Source organism: Agelaius tricolor, unplaced genomic scaffold (assembly GCF_023055355.1).
Source record: "Agelaius tricolor isolate 1412-34295 unplaced genomic scaffold, bAgeTri1.0.p SCAF_3, whole genome shotgun sequence".
NCBI lineage: Eukaryota > Metazoa > Chordata > Aves > Passeriformes > Icteridae > Agelaius > Agelaius tricolor.
Window position 1 is genome coordinate 60,063,787 of NW_027269263.1, and position 18,596 is coordinate 60,082,382.

The window sequence follows — 18,596 nt, forward strand, 5'->3', positions numbered from 1 at the left end:
GGCAGTGCAGTCCCCAGGGCAGGTCTCAGCCACTCTGGGAGCACAGGTGGAGCTGTCACCCATCTGCTCCTGGTGCCCTCAATGGCCTGACCCTCACAGTGACACATTTCCCTGTGCCCTCCTGCTCACTGGGACAATATCTGATTATGTGCTCAATTTAACCGCACTTGATTTCATTTGGCTCGTGCAAATTATAATTAGTAAAGCTGAGTAAGAAGTTTTTTTTTTTTTTTATATCATATTCAAATCTCAGGAGGAAACCCTTCTAGTTTTCACAGGACACAAGAAGTAGGGGTTTTGTTTCTTTTTTTTTTTTCCTTTGCCTCAGTGTCCATATTATGCTACATTATACATTTACTTCAAAAAAAGGGAATCAGTGAAGAGCATTAAGGTGTACCTACATAACATCAAAAAGAAGGATAACAAACATTAAAAAGAGCACTTGTGTCCTCAGATCTCTAGAATTCATCACATAAACTGTAAAAAATAGGCAAAACTTCTCCATGTCAAAAAAATTTCTAAAATTTTAAGGTATTTTTCACTGTAAGAATAACTGTTAGAAACTGCCACTGGACTACTTAAGCTGCCAGGATGATATTTAACTTCATGCAAAAAAGTTAAGAATACATTTCAAGTACTAATTGCACTTTGACTGTAGAATTAAAAGTCAAAAGTAGTTGTATGTGTGAGGTTAAATGTAATAGAGCCCAAAAGATGAGAAATACAAGTCAGACAAACACACACCCAAATCAAAATCTACAGAGATGTCTGTTCTCCTGAAAGAATACAATATACTCCACAAAAAACTTCTGCATGAAGACATCCTCTGGCTCAATGGCCTGGAGTCAACACCAAACTTTGTTGGACATGCAGATAATTGTTAATATAACAATGGAATTTTGCTAATTTGCCTAATGGTAAGTACAGTCTATTTTTTTTAATGAATTGTTATTTATTTTGGTGACTTATTTAATTTACTGCAATTTTTTAGTGCAACTGGTAAACTAAGCAAATTAAATGTGGCAAACTATTAAGCATTTTTTTGGTTGCAAAGCATCAAAGGCCAAATACTTCATGCAGGAATGAAAAAATTAGTGACTGAAAATTTAAATTTGCAAAACCACATGGATATTGTTCTTTGGTATAGCTGCCTATATCACAGACTGACTTCTTTTAGTTAGTCAAGCTGAAAAATTATTCTCAAGAATGGTATTTTGATCCATAGTAAAACCTAGGATTTTATGTACTTGCATGAGTGACAAATGACCAGGAAAGTAAATCATAAGGAGACTCTTTTGGAGTTACCAAACTTAAAGAACAAGCTTTAAATTTAATTTAAAGAACCAGCTACATATATAAAGAGATAGGAATATCCATCCTCTTCATTCTTCCTCCAGTGCTCTAAGCCAAAAACAAGGAAGACTGAGAAACAAAAATATTTCAAATCAATTTTAATTTTGGTAAATAAATTCGTCCAAAAGGTCCAGGAAACTGCTAATTTTCTCATCACAATAGCTTCCTCAAAGAATAAGCAATTTATTTTTATAAGGCAAAATGCAATTGATTACAAAGCAGATTTCCAGGTGGGAAAATGAAATTAATTTGTTAGCAGCTAATTAACCTCTATATCACACTATCTGATCAGTTTAATTAAAGCAGCAAAGTATGTTAACTATAATTTATTCAGCATTACTTTCTTTAGTTGATGAAAGAATATAAAATAAAATAAAGTTTTTGAAAACTGTCTCTACTAATTGCATATTTTTTATTTTGTAAATAGTGCAAAATTAGAGTACAGGAGCCTAGTTAAACAATTTGGACATAAATTTCCTTTGGATTCAGAAGAAATTGGCATTCTGAATTCATATCTGTGTAGGTGCTGGGATGCAATGAACCACTTGCACTATCATAACCAAATATAAAAAATATGTCAGTTCTCCAACTCCAAAAAATCTTCAAAAGCCCTTGAGAAAATTATTTTCTACAAAGCAAGAGGCAAACATTTAGTAGAATTTGTTCCCCCCAAAAAATGTGTGTGCATTTGTTACATTTCTTCTGTGTTCTATCCACTACAACCAACAAATAAGACCATGTTTAGCAATGCTGCAATCAGTTGCTACAAAAAGGAATCAAATTTTAGGCATATGACACCACAATGGAGTAAAAAGTTGAGGGTAGCTTCTTGGTGATCCATGAGAGTGGCTGAAGTGTGTATAATTCAAGGCTTGTCTTCACAAAAAAAAACAAACCAAAAAAACCCCCCAAAAAAATGTATCATAAGAAATACATCACACAAAGAGTCACTGTAAGTAAATTCTAAGCAATAGTACCCAAAAAACATAAATGTATTTTAAGAATCTCACTGGAATAGAAAAATGCCAACATTTTGCATAACTTTCCCTTAAACAGCAACAGCAGAGAGCCTTACACAGCTTTTTATTTATCCACATGTAAAAATTAAAATATAAGAAGATTTTAGGCTCTTTCTATGGGATATTACAATCCTGTGTAACACAGGAAAAAAATTTCATATATGAATTATGAAAGTATGATCCAAAATTTGGATCATATTTTACAAGGCTGACATTGACCTGTAAATTTAGTGATTTCTAATATTTTTAAAAACACTGATTTCTTTCTTTGGACCAATTCTTCACTGAGTTTACTCAATCACTTAAAATGTGTTGTTAGACCCCAGAGGGTTATGACATACCAAAAAATAATTAAAAAAATCTTCAAAATGATTGCTATAACTCATCTTACACAATTTTCATGAAAATTAGGAAAAAACTCAACTAAATCTCTCAATTTCCTCCTGAATGTGAAAAGTGCCTTTACAAAAGGTAATAAAGTTCCAAACATATCAGGCTATGGTGTTTTTTTTCAGATTGCTTTGGCTTACCCATGTAACAAATTTCTGGCATATTGACTGTTGATTTTTTTAATGGGTCTCTTATAAAGACAAATCTTTCTTAAGACTTGAATCTAAATCATTTTTCCTCTACCTCTGATGTCTTAAAAAGAAAGCAGCTCTGGAAAGCAGTTACCAGGTTCTAAGAATTATCCCAAGCTCACCTAATGAATAAAGAACAGAAGGAATCATAATTTAATTATTCAGCTTTGGCAGCTGTTTTGTGCATGTCTTGCACTCAACCACTGCAATAAAGCAAAGCTTCAGGAGCACACCTTATTTCAGAATAGCTCAGTAGCATGAGACAAGCCAGCAGCTGGAAAATATTCCTTTTGCTATTGAGTATGAAATGAAGACTTTTCTAGTTAATCACTACAAGCAAAAGGTTCATATAAAAAAAAATAGAACAGTTATTTTTCTTCTTAATTATTGGTGTTACATCGGTATGCTGGAAGTCATACAGAAGAGAAATAGGATTTAAGAGTTCTATCAATATCTTGCTGTTATGTTTCTCATTTTCCATCTTAACAACAGCATTAAATGAAAAGGGGTTTGTGTTTCCTCACATGGATCACAACAGGGGTTTTCATTCATCAAGTATTTGATGCTTATGCCACAAACTGAGAAGAAATAGAGAGAAACCTTTGAAAGCCAGACTGATGGCTGCTGGCTGTCAGTGGGATGGAGAGAACAGCAATCTTTCCTTGGGAACACTCCTGGGCTTTACAACTCAGAGAAGGAATCATCTAATTATGGATTTGCACATCCTTCTGGTTCAACAACTGCACACAATTCAAAAAATATTTTTTGTATAAAGGAATCTTATTCTAGGCAGAGAGTTATTAAGTTTACAGCATTTTATCATTCCCAGAGTCTATGGTAACATATGTAAGTTTGGGCCCTTACACTGTATTACTCACTTTCAAATTCTCATACAAATCAGCACTTTGAAATTCATCTCTTTTTTTAAAAATTCAGGGTGGACAGACAGATATATCACAGAAGTGTGAAGATCTGAAGAAAGAGACAATGTGAGAAATTTTGAACAAGCAAAATAGCTCTCTCTTGTAAAAATAAAAAATGAAATGAAGGCAGGTATTTGTTAAGAAAGACAGAAAAGTTCCTGCAAACCTAACCAAGGCAACTGAAAAAATAAATTAGCACTGGAAGATCACAGTGAAGAAGAGAGAATGAAGTAAATTGCAAAGCATGTATTAAACTGATTTTAGTTTGAAGAAATGCATCATTTTGTTCCCTGAAATTTATGCTGTGTTGCTTGGGACTATCTCGGCTCAGCTCTCCACAGCACCACTACACAGTACTACACAAGTGTGAGCTGAGATTGCAGAAAGCACAAGAGGGAGAAACTACAAGTGTTTAAAAAGGTATTTGGGAAACTTAGGCTGATAGAGGAAGAAGAAGGAATGCTGCAAAGTGTCTTGTCAAGGGTGATGTCATGTGCACACCCACAGAAGCCATAGCAATGAAAACTGGGGAGAAGAGCAGCGACTATTGCAGCAAAGCAGTCACTCCAAACTGTTCCATCAATGGCCTCTTTGATAACAGACAAAACTTCCTGGGCCTCTTTCCCTTCCCTTCCCTCCCATTCCCCCTTCTCATTTTACACAGCCCATGTTAAAAACTTGCAATCCACCTTGTTGGAGATTGTTTTCTTTTGGTTTCACTTTAGGAAGTTTACTGAACATGATGGGCAGATAACTCTTACAGCTCCAGAAAACTAAATGAACAGAAACCATCCTAAATTAGCCACTCTTTGCCTAGAAAAGTCCTCCAAAATTATTTTAGTTGATGTTGAACAAATTGATGTTGAACCCCACTCTCCTGAATGAGAGCAGCACAGGCTGTGTGTTATGAACTGAAAATCACAGACATGAGTAAACCATGGGTTCCTGCACAGAGTGAGCATTAGCCAACTGTACAAATTGACCCCAAGGGCTAGGATTTCTCTTTTGCAGTAAGCCACTGTTCACACTGAATGTGAAATATTCCTGGGGTTTAAAACATGAAAGAGGTAAAATTTCAAAAGTATGAGCACATAATAGTTTAACTATTTGAGAAACTCAAAGTATCGGAGCCCACCAGAGTTAGCCCTTTGTAGACCTCCATAGGACTCAGCTAAAAGTGAGTTCCTGTTCATAGACATAAATACTCAAACACATGAGATGATCTCTTTGAGAGATATATAATATCTCTCAAATTTAAATATAAATACATGTGTAAGTATAAACACAGAGGAAAATTTATACAACTGATATCTGTGTATAAATAACTCCCACCCATTAAAGTAGGCCCAGCACAATCTTAAAATTTGTCTGATTCTCAAAATATCACCTAAATATTGTTTATGAACACTGAGCAATAGGGAAAAGCAAATCCAGTATTTCAGAATTCTGTAAGTTTTAGTTCATTATCTCCAAGCAATAAAGACTATTTTCTCTGTTTCATATTCAAACATTTCAAGCTCTTGAAAATATAGTATTGTAGAGCTCATGCAGACATAAAAGCATTTGATGAATTCAGTTGTATTTATCTTAATATTTTCTTATCAGTATAGAGATGACATGAGGAGCTGGATGAATTAAGTGCATCCTATTCTTGACAAACATACACAACTTCAATTAAATAGATGGATTTGCACTAATCTACTCTTACTAGAACATGTAAACACTTCAGTGAATTATTAACATTTCAGTATTATAATTTCAGTAAAACCTACTGATGTTAAAGGAAGTCCTGTCCATGTCATAGTTATTTTTCATAAAAGCATCATTCATAGTTCACAATATTGTAATATGGTGAATATAACTATAGTTCATAATATTGTAAATATTTTCACAGAAATTGTGGGATTTTTTCCCTACTACTGTTAATTGAATGTCTGAAGAACTTACTAAATTTATGGATTTTGCTTTCCAATTTTCAAGATTTATTTATCTGTAACTGTTAAGTATCTATTGCTGTAAATAAAACTTATTTTATCTTGAACAGTATTTCCTCTTGGTGAACAGTATTTCCTCTTGGTGCTTATTCTTTACACAGGGTGCTTACTGATGTGTAACTATGGGACTTTTTAGGATAGACCATGCTTTATTCTTCAAAGAGAATATGATGTAAGTGTTTCAAAATAAAACCCAGATCAAACCTGAACACACTCTGCTTTCATCCATGTTGTGCTTGTTTCAGCTGTGCCCAAGACATGTAAGCAATGCACCAGGAACCCTTCTCAACTCAGCTGGCAGGTCTCTAGGAGGCAACACCCTGTCTGGCTTTTCTGCATGCCTCCAACATCATCTCAGCAGGTTTTATATGCTCACATACTCTTACATGTCCTGATGTAATTAATGTAGACCCAGAACATTAGAGATCGAGAGAGACTGGAAGTATCTGGAATTAAATCACCCATTTGGTATCATTCCTGTAATAAGGAAAGTAAGTCAACCATCAGCAGAAGAAATGGCAGCCATCATTTGGGATTTATAAATATATTAATGGCATGTTTTTGAAAAAGAAAACAACTTCAGTCTTAATCCAGCTTTTGGGGTTTTTTGCTGGTATCTCTCACCAAAAATGAAAAGAAATCAAACCACCCTGTTTCAGAGCAACACAGCTTTAGCAGAAAATATCTGCAAATATTGGTAAAATAAAATTGAAATGTTCTATCTGAAAGTTGGGGAAGTGCTATGGCAAAACTTCTTCAATGAGAATTTAGAATACCTTAAGTCTAAAGGTCCTTTATACTATGATGCCATAGCAAATTAGATGAAACTTGCCCATATGGAGAATATCCAGTCTGGTAGAAAACTTTTGCTGGAAGTTTTCTTTAAACTTTTATGTAGGGAAAAACCTCACAGACAAAGCACAAGAAGTTTTATGAGGTGAAAACACTGGAATTTTGTGCAAGCACAGAAAAATATCAACTGAGCCAACCCTCTTAGTTTTACTGTACTCCTGTGTAACTCTTAAGAAATGCAAAACTGAAGTTACCCTCCTGAGAGATGGTAATGCCCAAAGGAATAAGACAATCCTACCTGAATTAATAATTCATCAGGGATTATTCACCCATTTTTAAATGTGAGGATCTGGTCTGATAGTTTTTATATTTATTCTCACATTTACAAGAAAGTTATAATTCACAGTATTTCAGTGCAATGTAATTTGTTACTAACAAATGGGAAAATTAAAACAGAATGGTAGTGTGTTCTATAAACTCATCAATCACAGTCATAGAGCTGGCCCAGACTTCTTCAGACATGCTAAATCCTAATGCCCCTTCAGTGAGACCTAGACTTGGTTGTGTATTTATTTAAAGAGTTCATATGTGCTCATAGCAAGAATTAACTGGGAAAAAAAACCAAAAACAAATGCTTAACAGCTACATTTCTGGTCAAATCAGGTAGAATTTTTAAGCATTTCTTTGCATGATGTTAGCACAGGTTAGGATATTACTAATTTTGAAGAATTTCCCTGCTCTGTGTTATGCCCATCTCTTGTTTTGTGGCCGAATCTACAGAAATATCTGACACTACTTCCATCACATATCAGCATTTCCAGGACATAAAAGAGACACTTGCACCTTTTGTTTAAATTCTAAGGAGAGTTACACTATACTCAGGAGATGGAAAGCTGAGAATTCCCAAATCCCTTGAGCAAAATGCAGCTCCTAATAATAAGATTTTCTTGCACTCCCAGAGCATTTGAAAGTCTATGTAAAAAGAAATACCTATTAAAACTTCCACAGTATTGCAACTGCAAAAGAGTGCAGACATCAAACATTTTCTGTTCACATCTGCTGCACAAGCCTCTTTTCAAGGAACAGAGCTTCTTGGGAGTGTAGAGGTCTACAAACTTTTCAACATGGAAACTTTCCAACTCCCCTCTTAGGTTCTTTTCTAAAGGTAATGAGCTTTGACAAAGATAAGCTGAATTTTCATCGGGCATTCTACAGGAGCCCTGGGACATAAGAAGAAGGTAAAATATGAGGCCTGCATGACAGCACTGGTTTTGTCATTTGAGAAAAAAAAGAAGTAAATGGAGTTAAGAAACCCACAAATATCTCCTCCTCCAAAAATCCAACCCATTCAGCTCAGGCTTTCAGAAAAGTTCTATTCTTAGTATGAAATAACACATGTAGAATATACACATATTCATAGTATTTGCTCTTTCTGGCAGGAAATATTTAAAAAATATTTGGGTTTAATTTCCTTAAAAAAAAACCAAACAAACTCTAAGGTTTGCTATTATGAAAGGAATTCCTCCTCTGAAGTAAGAACCAAACCTGTGTAATATTTTCTGAATTTCTCAAAGTTAGAAGTATGACTCCATTATGAAAAGCCATATTTGAGTCTTACACCATTGATAAACTTCCTGTGCATATTCAATCAGGGTTTTTTTAGTTTTAAATTAAAACAAACAAACAAACAAACAAACACACACACAAAAAAAAAGGCAACAACAAAAAAAATCCCTCTCTCAATTTGTAAATATAACAAAAATTTCAATTTGTAAATATTGACAGCAAAGTTAGGTTAGTTAATACTTTTCCCAAAACATGGGCACATTTCCTAAATTCAGTGTAAAAAGGGCCAGAATAATATGTGACAACCAACAGGAAAATGAGTTTTCCTGGGAAAGTGAGGAAACTAGTCATGTCCTAGTTATACTGGCAATGATAAATCACAGAAAAAATATATTGTTAGTTCTGAAAGGAAAATATTTGACAAAAAAGCTTACAGACAAACTAAACAGCACCCTTGATGTCCATTTCTAATTGATTTTACTTATTCACTGGTATTAAAACGGTGAATATTAAAACAGTGCTATGAATTACTTATCCCAGGAACTGAATGGGAGGGTGAAAGGTAACATCAAAAAACCAGTTAGCTTCATCTGATTCAATGAACTCTTAGAAAATGTGCACAATAGCAGCCTGCAAAAGCTTTTCTTAGCATATTGTACTTCTCAGTTTTAACCTGAAGAACCTACAGGATGTTAATAAATGGAGTACAATAGTATATCTTGCTTTTAATAAGGTGTTTGTTCTGAAGGCACATTAAAGCCTCATTCAAAATGAAGGTGATAATGCACATGTATGGCAGCTTAATAATAAAAATCACACCTTTCTTTCTTTTCTTCTTACCTAGATCCTTCCCTCCACCTCTTTCAGAAGCTGCACATTTTTTAAATGAGTTGCCTGGTCAATAAGTAAAAAAAAGTGTATTAGATGTCTTTAACATATTTGATTTTTGAGATAAAATGGAATGCTTGAAAGCCCTCAACAGTGATTGAAGGTGTTTCTTTGCTCTACTCTAAAAGCTTTTTTGGCAAGTTTCCAACCAGTGAAGCACTGAACTGCACAGATGAGATCCGTGCAATGATTTATATTATAAAGTTACACTCCTTTACTGAAGGTAAGCATAGTAAAAGGTGGTAAATAACCAGTATCTAAAGACTAAAAGCTAGCTCCTCTATAGCTACACATTTTATATCCCTGCTTATATTAAATCTTAATTCTTATATCAAATTCTTAATTAATTGTACTGCTACCACTGTCTTCCTCATCAACTCTCTAATCGGTTAAAATTCTTAAAGTGTGAGAAAGAAAAGAGAAATCAAGGATTCCAGTATGATTAATCACACTAACACTCACTGGTGCAATTCTCATACAAGATTGTGTCAGATATATAATGGAACAGAAGCATGGAAGAGCTGCCCTATGGCAGCCCATATTTGAGAGGAAAATCAATGATTTCTAGAGTGAAAGACTCATCTGAGAGACTCTAGGAAGTTATAAAAATCCAGGCAAGGTAGCAAGCAACTCTACTCTTAAAAAGATTTCTAATTACTCCAATTTTTTATTTTTTTAAATTTCCATTAAGAAGTTTTTCTTTTATCCAACCAGTACCTGCTAGATATTTGTAAACAAGAAGGCACACTGAGACTTTTTGAAATAAGAATCAAACATTAGGGGGCAGGATGTTGGGGACAGACAGGCAAACAGAGGCCAATGGCTCCCAGGAGGGAACACCAGGCAAATTCTGCACTATTCTGGTGAGGTTTATGCTACATCTCCAAAGAGCCTTCAGCATGGACATGTTCTCAGTGGATTTCTGCACTTAGATAAAATTCTCCTCACTAATGATGGAGATCCTGGGAAGCTGAAGTCAGTGTGTTCCAAAGTGTAACCATCATTCTCCTGTCTCACTTTGACAAATATTCTAGAGAACTGCAGAAATGTTTGTTCCTGGAACATTCACAGTGAATGTCCATTACTCAAAAAGGTGTAAGTGATTTGACAAACATCAGCTAAACATCAGAACAACCCTTAAACCCACCCTATTTCAGTAAATAGAATTTATCCTTATTTCCTCTTTACCTCACCTTCTTATTACTCTCAGAGTACACACACAGAAATTCATGCTCTGGGTAGAAAAATGTCCAAGTGCAATCACTGGCAGAAAAATGGTACTTCATTCCTTTCAGTGAGATAGGACACATTTAATTTAAATTATACACAAATGAAGGCTACAGGTCCCAAAAGAGGTGGCACACAGCCCTTCAGAGAATAAAATATTGTCCTCCCTAAAACCTGTCCATTTTAATTGATCATTTGGATGGGTTTTTTTCAAGTCACAGAAGTCACTTTAGAAATGTGAGGCATTATCCAAAATGAATCAAAATTAATGGAAGATTTATTTCACTCAGTTTTGGATCAAAGCTCTGTGTGAAGATACTGACAGTTTTGATACTTTGCCTGTGTTTAGTGTTATAACTTTCACAAAATTATAAAGTGTAATTTAGTATTCTAACTTTCACAAAATTATAAAGTATCCCTGACTTACTAGGAAAGGATCCCACACCTACTTTGCACCTGTGAGGGCTGGTTCCCTGTACTGCAGGTCTGGTGCCAAATCTCAGCTGCATCATTTCTCACAGATGCTCTTGGCACAAAAGAGAATTATCAGAGGTACAAACCATGAGAGAACTGTATCATATCTCTGAAGAGATGAGAGAAAAAGGATTCTAGCTTGTTTTCTTCACAGAGTTTTCCTTCTCTCAAGAGGCAAAATATGTTTAGTAAACTGCTTCTTTATAATGAAACCATGCCAAAGCTGAATATTTCATGGTTTGTTTGTTTGTTTTCCAGCTGAGGCTTTTAGGATACAGTGTTTTAGCATTGTTGTAACACCCAGAATAAACTACAGACAGTCCTGAAAATCTTCAAACTGCACAACACAACAGAGACACCTACTACTGCTCTGCTCTTGCAGGTCACTGCTTGGATCAACTCTGGGGATAGGAAACTTGTTTTATCTTAGCTATCATTTTCGTCTTTTGTTTCTTGGCTGAGCAACTTTTCACTACAGTTTTATGCAGCCAAAATTTCTACTAGAAAAAGATAAACAAACCATATTTCCAAAGTAATATTCCCATGACCTTTTGTCATTATTTTTAAGCCCAGTTGGTACATGACCACCAGCCTACATGTTATTATCAGAGAAAATGCTGTCTAAAAATTACCAAGAGGTAAAAAAAAATCACTTACACAGAAGAAAATAAAATTACACTACTGGTGAAAAGAGAAAGCATATCGAAAGAATTTTTCATGTGGCATTCTTATATGATAATTAAGTCTTAAAAGTTTGAGTTTCAGTCTCCATATAAATAAGTGGATGTTAATAGGCCATCCATACAGACTCCCCTTTTAAAATACCAATGAGATATCCCTTATGTTTTTACATGTGTAAGTACAATTAATACAGCAACCCAACTGGAAACAAAATTGCTTTAGTTAACCAACCATTGCAAGGCAATCAAGTGTGGTATCAAATGTAATTGTAGAAGATTCATTTGAGGAATAACAGCAATTACTTCATACAGAATTCTCCCTTTCATTCTTTCAGCTTGCATACATTTTTTTCATGAGTCTCTATCTCAGAAAAATAATTGGACGATCACAACTGTCAAAAGCATCCCCCTTTCAATCTGTAGTATACAAGAAATTGCAAACTGACAAGGCTGTTTCATTTAGATTTATTGGTTTGTACCTCTGAGTTGTAACTGCTTTAATCTTAAATATTCAAGCAGGCTTAATTCCTCCAGCTGTACAGGCAGCTGGGGAATTGGGCAGTATCAATGCAGAAGGAAACAGAGAATGGGATTTTTCCATTTGCCTGAAGCTAAGCATTTTTGATTTGCCTTCATAAACTTCACAAATATTCTCTTAGGACCTCATAGTTTCTAACAGGTAAGTATTATTTTCGGGCCATACGAGTAAACTGCAGTTCAACAATTTTAACCAACTTTGTGCTTCATCAGGAAATTACACATCACAATCCAATATTTCTTTTTTCCCTTTTTTACTTAGAAGATATTTGATATTCTTAATTACTATTATAAATTAATATTACTTTGAATAGCTTTGTACCTTTAGTAAATTAATCAGTCATTTCCAAAAGTGTTTTGATATTTAATTAACAAAAATACTCATATCCACAATTATATTTTTTTCTTGTCGCTTAGCTAAAATTAATGGTAAATATGTAAGATGCACACTCTTAACTCATTTTAGATTTCCAAAATGTCCAGCTCACAGCTGAATATCTGAGTTACATAGTGGATGAGCAATGGGCTCCCAGGCCAGGCACAAAGGTGACAGTGAATGGGGGACATCAGGCTGGGGACCTGTCACTGCTGGGGTCCCACTGGGCTCCATCCTCAGCCTGCTTCTCTTCAACACCTTCATTAATGTCTTGGATGGAGTGCTCAAAGGAATTCTAAGTTAATTTGCTGCTGACACCAAACTGGGAAGGATCTGTCTGCTCCCTCAGAGGCAGAGAGGTCCTGCAGAGACACCTCCATACCCTGGAGTGATGGGCAACCACCAATCTCACCAAGTCTAACAAGGGCAAGTGCCAGATTCTGCACCTGGGATGGGGCAACCCTGGCTGTGTTACAGACTGGGGAATGAGAGGCTGGAGAGCAGCTGGGGAAAGGGACCTGGGGGTCCTGGCTGATGGCAAGTTGAACATGAGCCAGCAGTGCCCTGGCAGCCAGGAGGGACAGCTCTGTCCTGGGGGATTCAGGCACAGCATCAGCAGCCAGGCACTGGGGCAGCCTCACCTCAGGTGCTGGGGGCAGTTTTGGACACCACAATATTAAAAAGACATTGAGATGTTAGAGAATGGTCAAAGAAAAGCCAGGGGCATCCTTAGGAGGAGCATCTGAGATCACTGGGTTTGTTCAGCCTGGAGAAAAGGAAACTGAGGGACACCTCAGTGTGGTCTTCTACAACCTCCCACGGGGCAGCAGAGGGGCAGGCACCAATCTCTTCACTCCTGTGATCAGTGACAATACCAAGGAAACAGCCTGAAGCTGAGCTGGGGGAGGTTTAGGTTGGATTTAAGGAACAGGTTTTTCCCCCAGAGTTCCCCCACAGATGGGCACTGAAACAGCCCATCTGTTTCAGTGTAGTAGGGTAGTGGTCACCTCCCCAAGCCTGACAGAGTTCAAGAAGTGTTTGGACAACTCTCAGGCACAGGGTGTGATTCTTGGGGTGTCCTGTGCAGAGCCAGGAGTTGGACTTGATAATCTTAATGGGTCCCTTCAAACTCAGCATAGTCTATGATTCTATGGAACTGAAAACAGGTTTAGATTAGGCATTAGGAAGAACTTCTATCCTGTGAAGGTGGTCAGGTACTGCCACAGATTTCCCAGAGAAGTTCCCTGGAAGTGTTCAAGGCCAGGGTGGATGAGGCTCTGAGTGGAAGGTGTACCTACCTATGGCAACAGGGTCAGAACAAGATCACCTTTAAGGTCCCTTCCAATCCAAACCATGTTGTGATTCCATGATTTATAAAAGACTCAAAATTTAAGTTTTTTGGTTTGTTTTTCTTTTTTGGTCTGCTTGAAACAGTTGGAATTTAATATACTATTGTACGTAAAATATTAGAAGAAATTATACTCTTATTCAATTAGAAATAGTACAGAAAAAAGAATTTTAGTAGGTGTGGATCTGTATGTCTGTAAATAGTTTAGTCTACTAACTATTTCTCTAAAGTACAAACAAATTTTTTACTTTAGACAATTTGGACAGTATTTACACTAGATTATTAGGTGAAATTAAAAAAAAAAAGTCTGTGGGAATAAATCTGTTTTTTTCCCTGTAGTAGCTTATTTCAAAAGATTGTATCTAAGATGATGAATTTTTATTATATGGTGAAATTAATCTGAAAATCAAATCTTTAATGCTTGCATGTTTCTTTTGCTGTGAACTGTGCACAACCCACTCATATTTAGAGTAAGGTGTTAGAACAGGCACCCTGGTGGTTTTCTGATTGACACATCCCTTGTAGCTCTGTACAGACCTTGGTCTCACAGTCAGCCTTCTTTGCCCTTTCTTTTCTGCATAAGTCCCACTCAAGTCAGCCCATATACACTTCCCCAGGAGGAATGCTTGTGATGTTTTCTCCTGAAAACTCCATAGGCTTTTATTCATCTGCAATCTGACTGTCAAGGACGTTGCTGATCACAAGCTCATTAGAAGCAGAAATAGCTTGTCCCGTGAGTTCCATTCTACAGTGACTCATGTGCAATGCTGCTGGAAGGGCTTTCATCACCCATACCTAAATCCTAGATGAGAAATGAACCTCATGCAGCACCATATAGACCATTCATAATGCTATCAGAAGAGCTTAACTGCAGAAAGTTTTACAGTCTATCTTCTATTTTCCATCACAGCCATTAGGAGAATGATTCTTCCAGTGAAAATTAAGTTTATCATAATGATCTGTGTGCAAACTAATTTGAGAAAGCATTTCCTAAAAAGTAGGCCAGAAGAGAAGAAAGATTACTTCTGGCAAAAATGGAACAAATTAAATTATAAGAGGCTTAATACATTTATTTGAAATTTAATTGCATGACCTAATGTCAAGGTTATTATATGGTGCACACTGTTCTGATCCAGATTCAAAACAGTAAAGTACAATCTCAGTTTGCAGTTACTTTATTATAAATCCAACTGCATTTTTTTTTCCAATACTGACCATAGCCTTTCCCTGAACTACAACATCAATATAAAATCACATTTCCAAAATATTTTGAGATGTCTCCTTGGCAATGAACTCAGATAAAACCCGAAACCTTTTTGGTGTGACTGACTTGTACTGTGAAAAAAAAGGATAAAAAGAAAAACAAAAGCTAAGGTGGTGTTTACATGATGCCACAATATAGCACAGGAGCAAAATGATTAGAATGAGATTCTGACTGTATTCACAGAGCTCTGCACTGAGTCCATCAAGCCTGCAGGTTTTGTTTTCCAGTCACAAGAGAGACAGATTAGCAGAAAAGGTCGCTGCAGCATTCTTGTTACAGCATCTCCATGGAACATGCATTGTGTGTTTTACTGCGTGTTGGAGGCTGTGCCTGTGCAGAGAGCTCAGTTAAAAGCATTCAGGCTGTGTCCACACTCTCTGTACTCCTGAAGTCAGTCACTCCTCTCTGAATTACATGGCCTGACCTTATGAGCTTTTCTGTCTGTTTTCAGATCTTCGAGTGCCTGAGTAACACTGGATCAGAACGAACATTTCTGCTGGTTTTGACTGGGTTAGAATTGCTTTTCTTCATAGTAGCTAGCATGGGCTAGAGTTTGGATTTGTTCTGAGAAAAGTGTTGCTAATTCTGGTGTGGTTTTATTTATTTATTTATTTATTTTTATTGCTGAGGACTGTTTTTGTGCAGCTGAGGCCTTTTCTGTTTTTCCCACTGCCCCGGCAGTGAGGAGGCTGGGGGTGCACAGCTGACCCCAGCTGACCCAGGGATACCCCATGCCATACAGCACCATGCTCGGTGTGTAACACTGGAGGAAGAGGAAGGAAAAGGGGACTTCTGGAGCAATGGTGTTTGTCCTCACAAGTCACCATTAAGGGCAAAGGAACCCTGTTTTCCTGGGGATGGATGAACACCTGCCTGCCCATGGGAAGTGGTGAAGGAATTCCTTGTTTTGCTTTGCTACTGCATGCAACCTTTGCTTTACTTATGAAACTTTCTTTATATCAACCCACGAGTTTTCTCATTTTTACTCTTGCAATTGTCTCCCCCATCCTGACTGGGAGTGAGCAGGTGCCTGTGCAGTGCTTACTTGTCAGCTGGGGTTAAACCATGACAACATTCTTAGAAAACCACTGTGCATTTAACTGTGTGCTGAATGATTCTCATGGATGTGCAAACACAGTTCAGATTTGCAGCAGCATCATGTAAAAGTACCATCTGCTTTAATTTCTGAAGGAACATGGAATAAAGGCACAGTAAATTATTTTGACACTTAGCCAAGAACTATAGCCTAAAATTAAGAGGCTTATAATCATGCAGCAAAATATTCATTTAGCCAAACTGGTAATAAAAACATCAAGGTTGTACATTTTAAAATCATGTCACTTATTTTTTCAGTAAAGCCTGAAATGAATAAAGAAGATAATTTAATGTTTGACCAGGCTGGGGCCTCTTTCAGCAGTACTAGAATATTGAAAGAAGAGGTGCAGTTATTAAAATATGGAAAGAGATTCTATAAAAAAGCCTATGACTCCCAAGTCATGCAGATATGCAGATAACCAAATCCTTCTGTATTAAACTTTTCTTGCTTGTTTTTTTTTTTTTTTTTTTTCTCTTTACACAAGAAAAAGACAACTTGTAAAAATCTTTTCTATGATTCTGTTTCAGTGTTTGGAATAAGCACACTTTTAACTGATAGCAACCATCACTCAAATGTCTTCTCTGCAATCATTCCTTGTCTGTCAAAACAGATGTCTTGTGTACAACTCAGAGCTACAGACCTGGTCTGTGAAGCTCCCTAGGAGCTTCTGAAGGGAAAAGTTCATTTTATTCTCTAGACACCCTGACTGAGACTCTGTTTATGGAATTAAATAGACTGTCTATTCATAGTCAGTAACCCTTTCTGTAGTAGATATATAAACAACATATTTGTGAGACTACAGTTAACATTTCAAAGAGGAAAAATCCAAGAAGGTTAAAAGGAGAAAAATTGAAGCTTACCCCAAACTCATCCCTCCACTGATGTGATGCTTGGTACTTCTCTGCTTCTTTAGCAAGGCGCTGAAGAACAAAGAGAGAGAGAACATAAATTTTAGTCTTTACTGATTCTTTACATTAAAAAAATCTTTATATTTTACTTTTTTCCTATGCATATTTGCTCTCTAAAAATTTTATATCTATGCTTTTTTCATTTACTTGAAAATTATATGAGTCAAGGTGAACCATCCCCTCTAAAAAAAGCTGTTTTCTGTATTATTTTATATTTAAGTGTCATAATGCATTAGAAAATTTAACTTTCATTCCAATATAATTTTAAAAGTTCTAGTTAAGTTCAAAATCCATCAACATCCTCCTGAAAATACCCTCTCTTTACACATGCTACCTTGTCTTATGTGCATTAATTTAATCTACTATCTAATGACAAGTATATATTAAAATATTAAAACACCATGTTATGGACATTTATTTCTCTGTTATTTCATTTAGCTTCAATTATAGAAACTCCTGAAATCCCTGTGATTATTAGGGATGCATAAAGACTCAGTAATTTGGGACTAGCTGGAGTCTGATCTCATGGATTTAACTAGCAGCAGAGAGTAACAGGCATGTTCCTAGAGGGCATTCACCCATATTTAATACTTTGAATAAATCCAGTCTTTTCACTTAGCCCCACAGAAAGTAAAGCACGGGAATTTGCTCTTTCAAATCAATCTCTTGTACAGATACATCCATTAGATTGGCTGATGTGTTCCTCCTAATAAGTCCAGAAAAAACCTGTTTTGGCACAACTCTTAAGACTTCACTACAATTTTCCATATAGGATTTGCCATGGTAATGCATGTACTCCAGCAAAGCTGCACACTGATCCCCCATCCCACAGATGCACCCATCCCTACAGCAAGCCAGCTCACTCTGAAGCAGCAGCTACCTGGTGTGAATGCAGTTCATGTGGACTCAGCCATGTCCTAATTGTTGAGTGACTTACTTTCAGAAATAAATTATTTTACAGCCCAAGAAAAATTTTAGCAACTCTTTTTTAGGAGTCGTGGTCCCTTTCTGGAGACACCCCCTGACTATATCCACCAGATAAGGATGAAAATGCTGACTGTGTAACAATAAGTCTGATGACCCTTTTAATATTCAGACCAATCCTTACACAAGATGCACTGGTGTCTCTGGTGTCTAAGTCACACTTTCAGCGGAGTCACCCTGTCAGTTCTTGCCAACAGCAAAAGGAATATGACCAGAAAGTCCAGGAAAGCTGCAGTTCCAGACATGGTTCTGTCAGAACCTCACCTCAGACCTGCAACTGCCTGTGCTACCTTATCCCCTGAGGACAGCTGCTCTCCTGCTCTAACAGCTTCCAGGATGACTGACACATTTCAAAAATCAGAACTTAGGACCTTTTCCTTATTTTTCGGTTTGAAATAATTCTTTAAAACCAGAAAAACCATCAACTGTGTCCTCTACTGCCACAAATTGTGTCCCCCCACTCAATTGTTTTATTGTCAATCCAAATGATTCTTAGCTAACAGAAAGCTACCAGCATCTTACAGGCACAGCTCACTAGAGGTACATCCACAGTAACCAAGTACCACCCTAACCAAAGAAAAACTGT

The 18,596-nt window shown here is 36.5% G+C and overlaps 1 protein-coding gene across 3 annotated transcripts in view; it reads right to left on the reverse strand.

Moving 5' to 3' along the window:
- Positions 1-18,596, reverse strand: part of CACNA2D1 (calcium voltage-gated channel auxiliary subunit alpha2delta 1) — a 367,656-nt gene that overhangs the window by 176,565 nt on the left and 172,495 nt on the right. For all 3 annotated transcript variants that reach the window (XM_071424021.1, XM_071424020.1, XM_071424022.1), the window contains exon 4: positions 16,979-17,038. In XM_071424021.1, the coding sequence (XP_071280122.1) occupies positions 16,979-17,038 (60 nt within the window). The remainder of the gene's footprint in view (positions 1-16,978; positions 17,039-18,596) is intronic.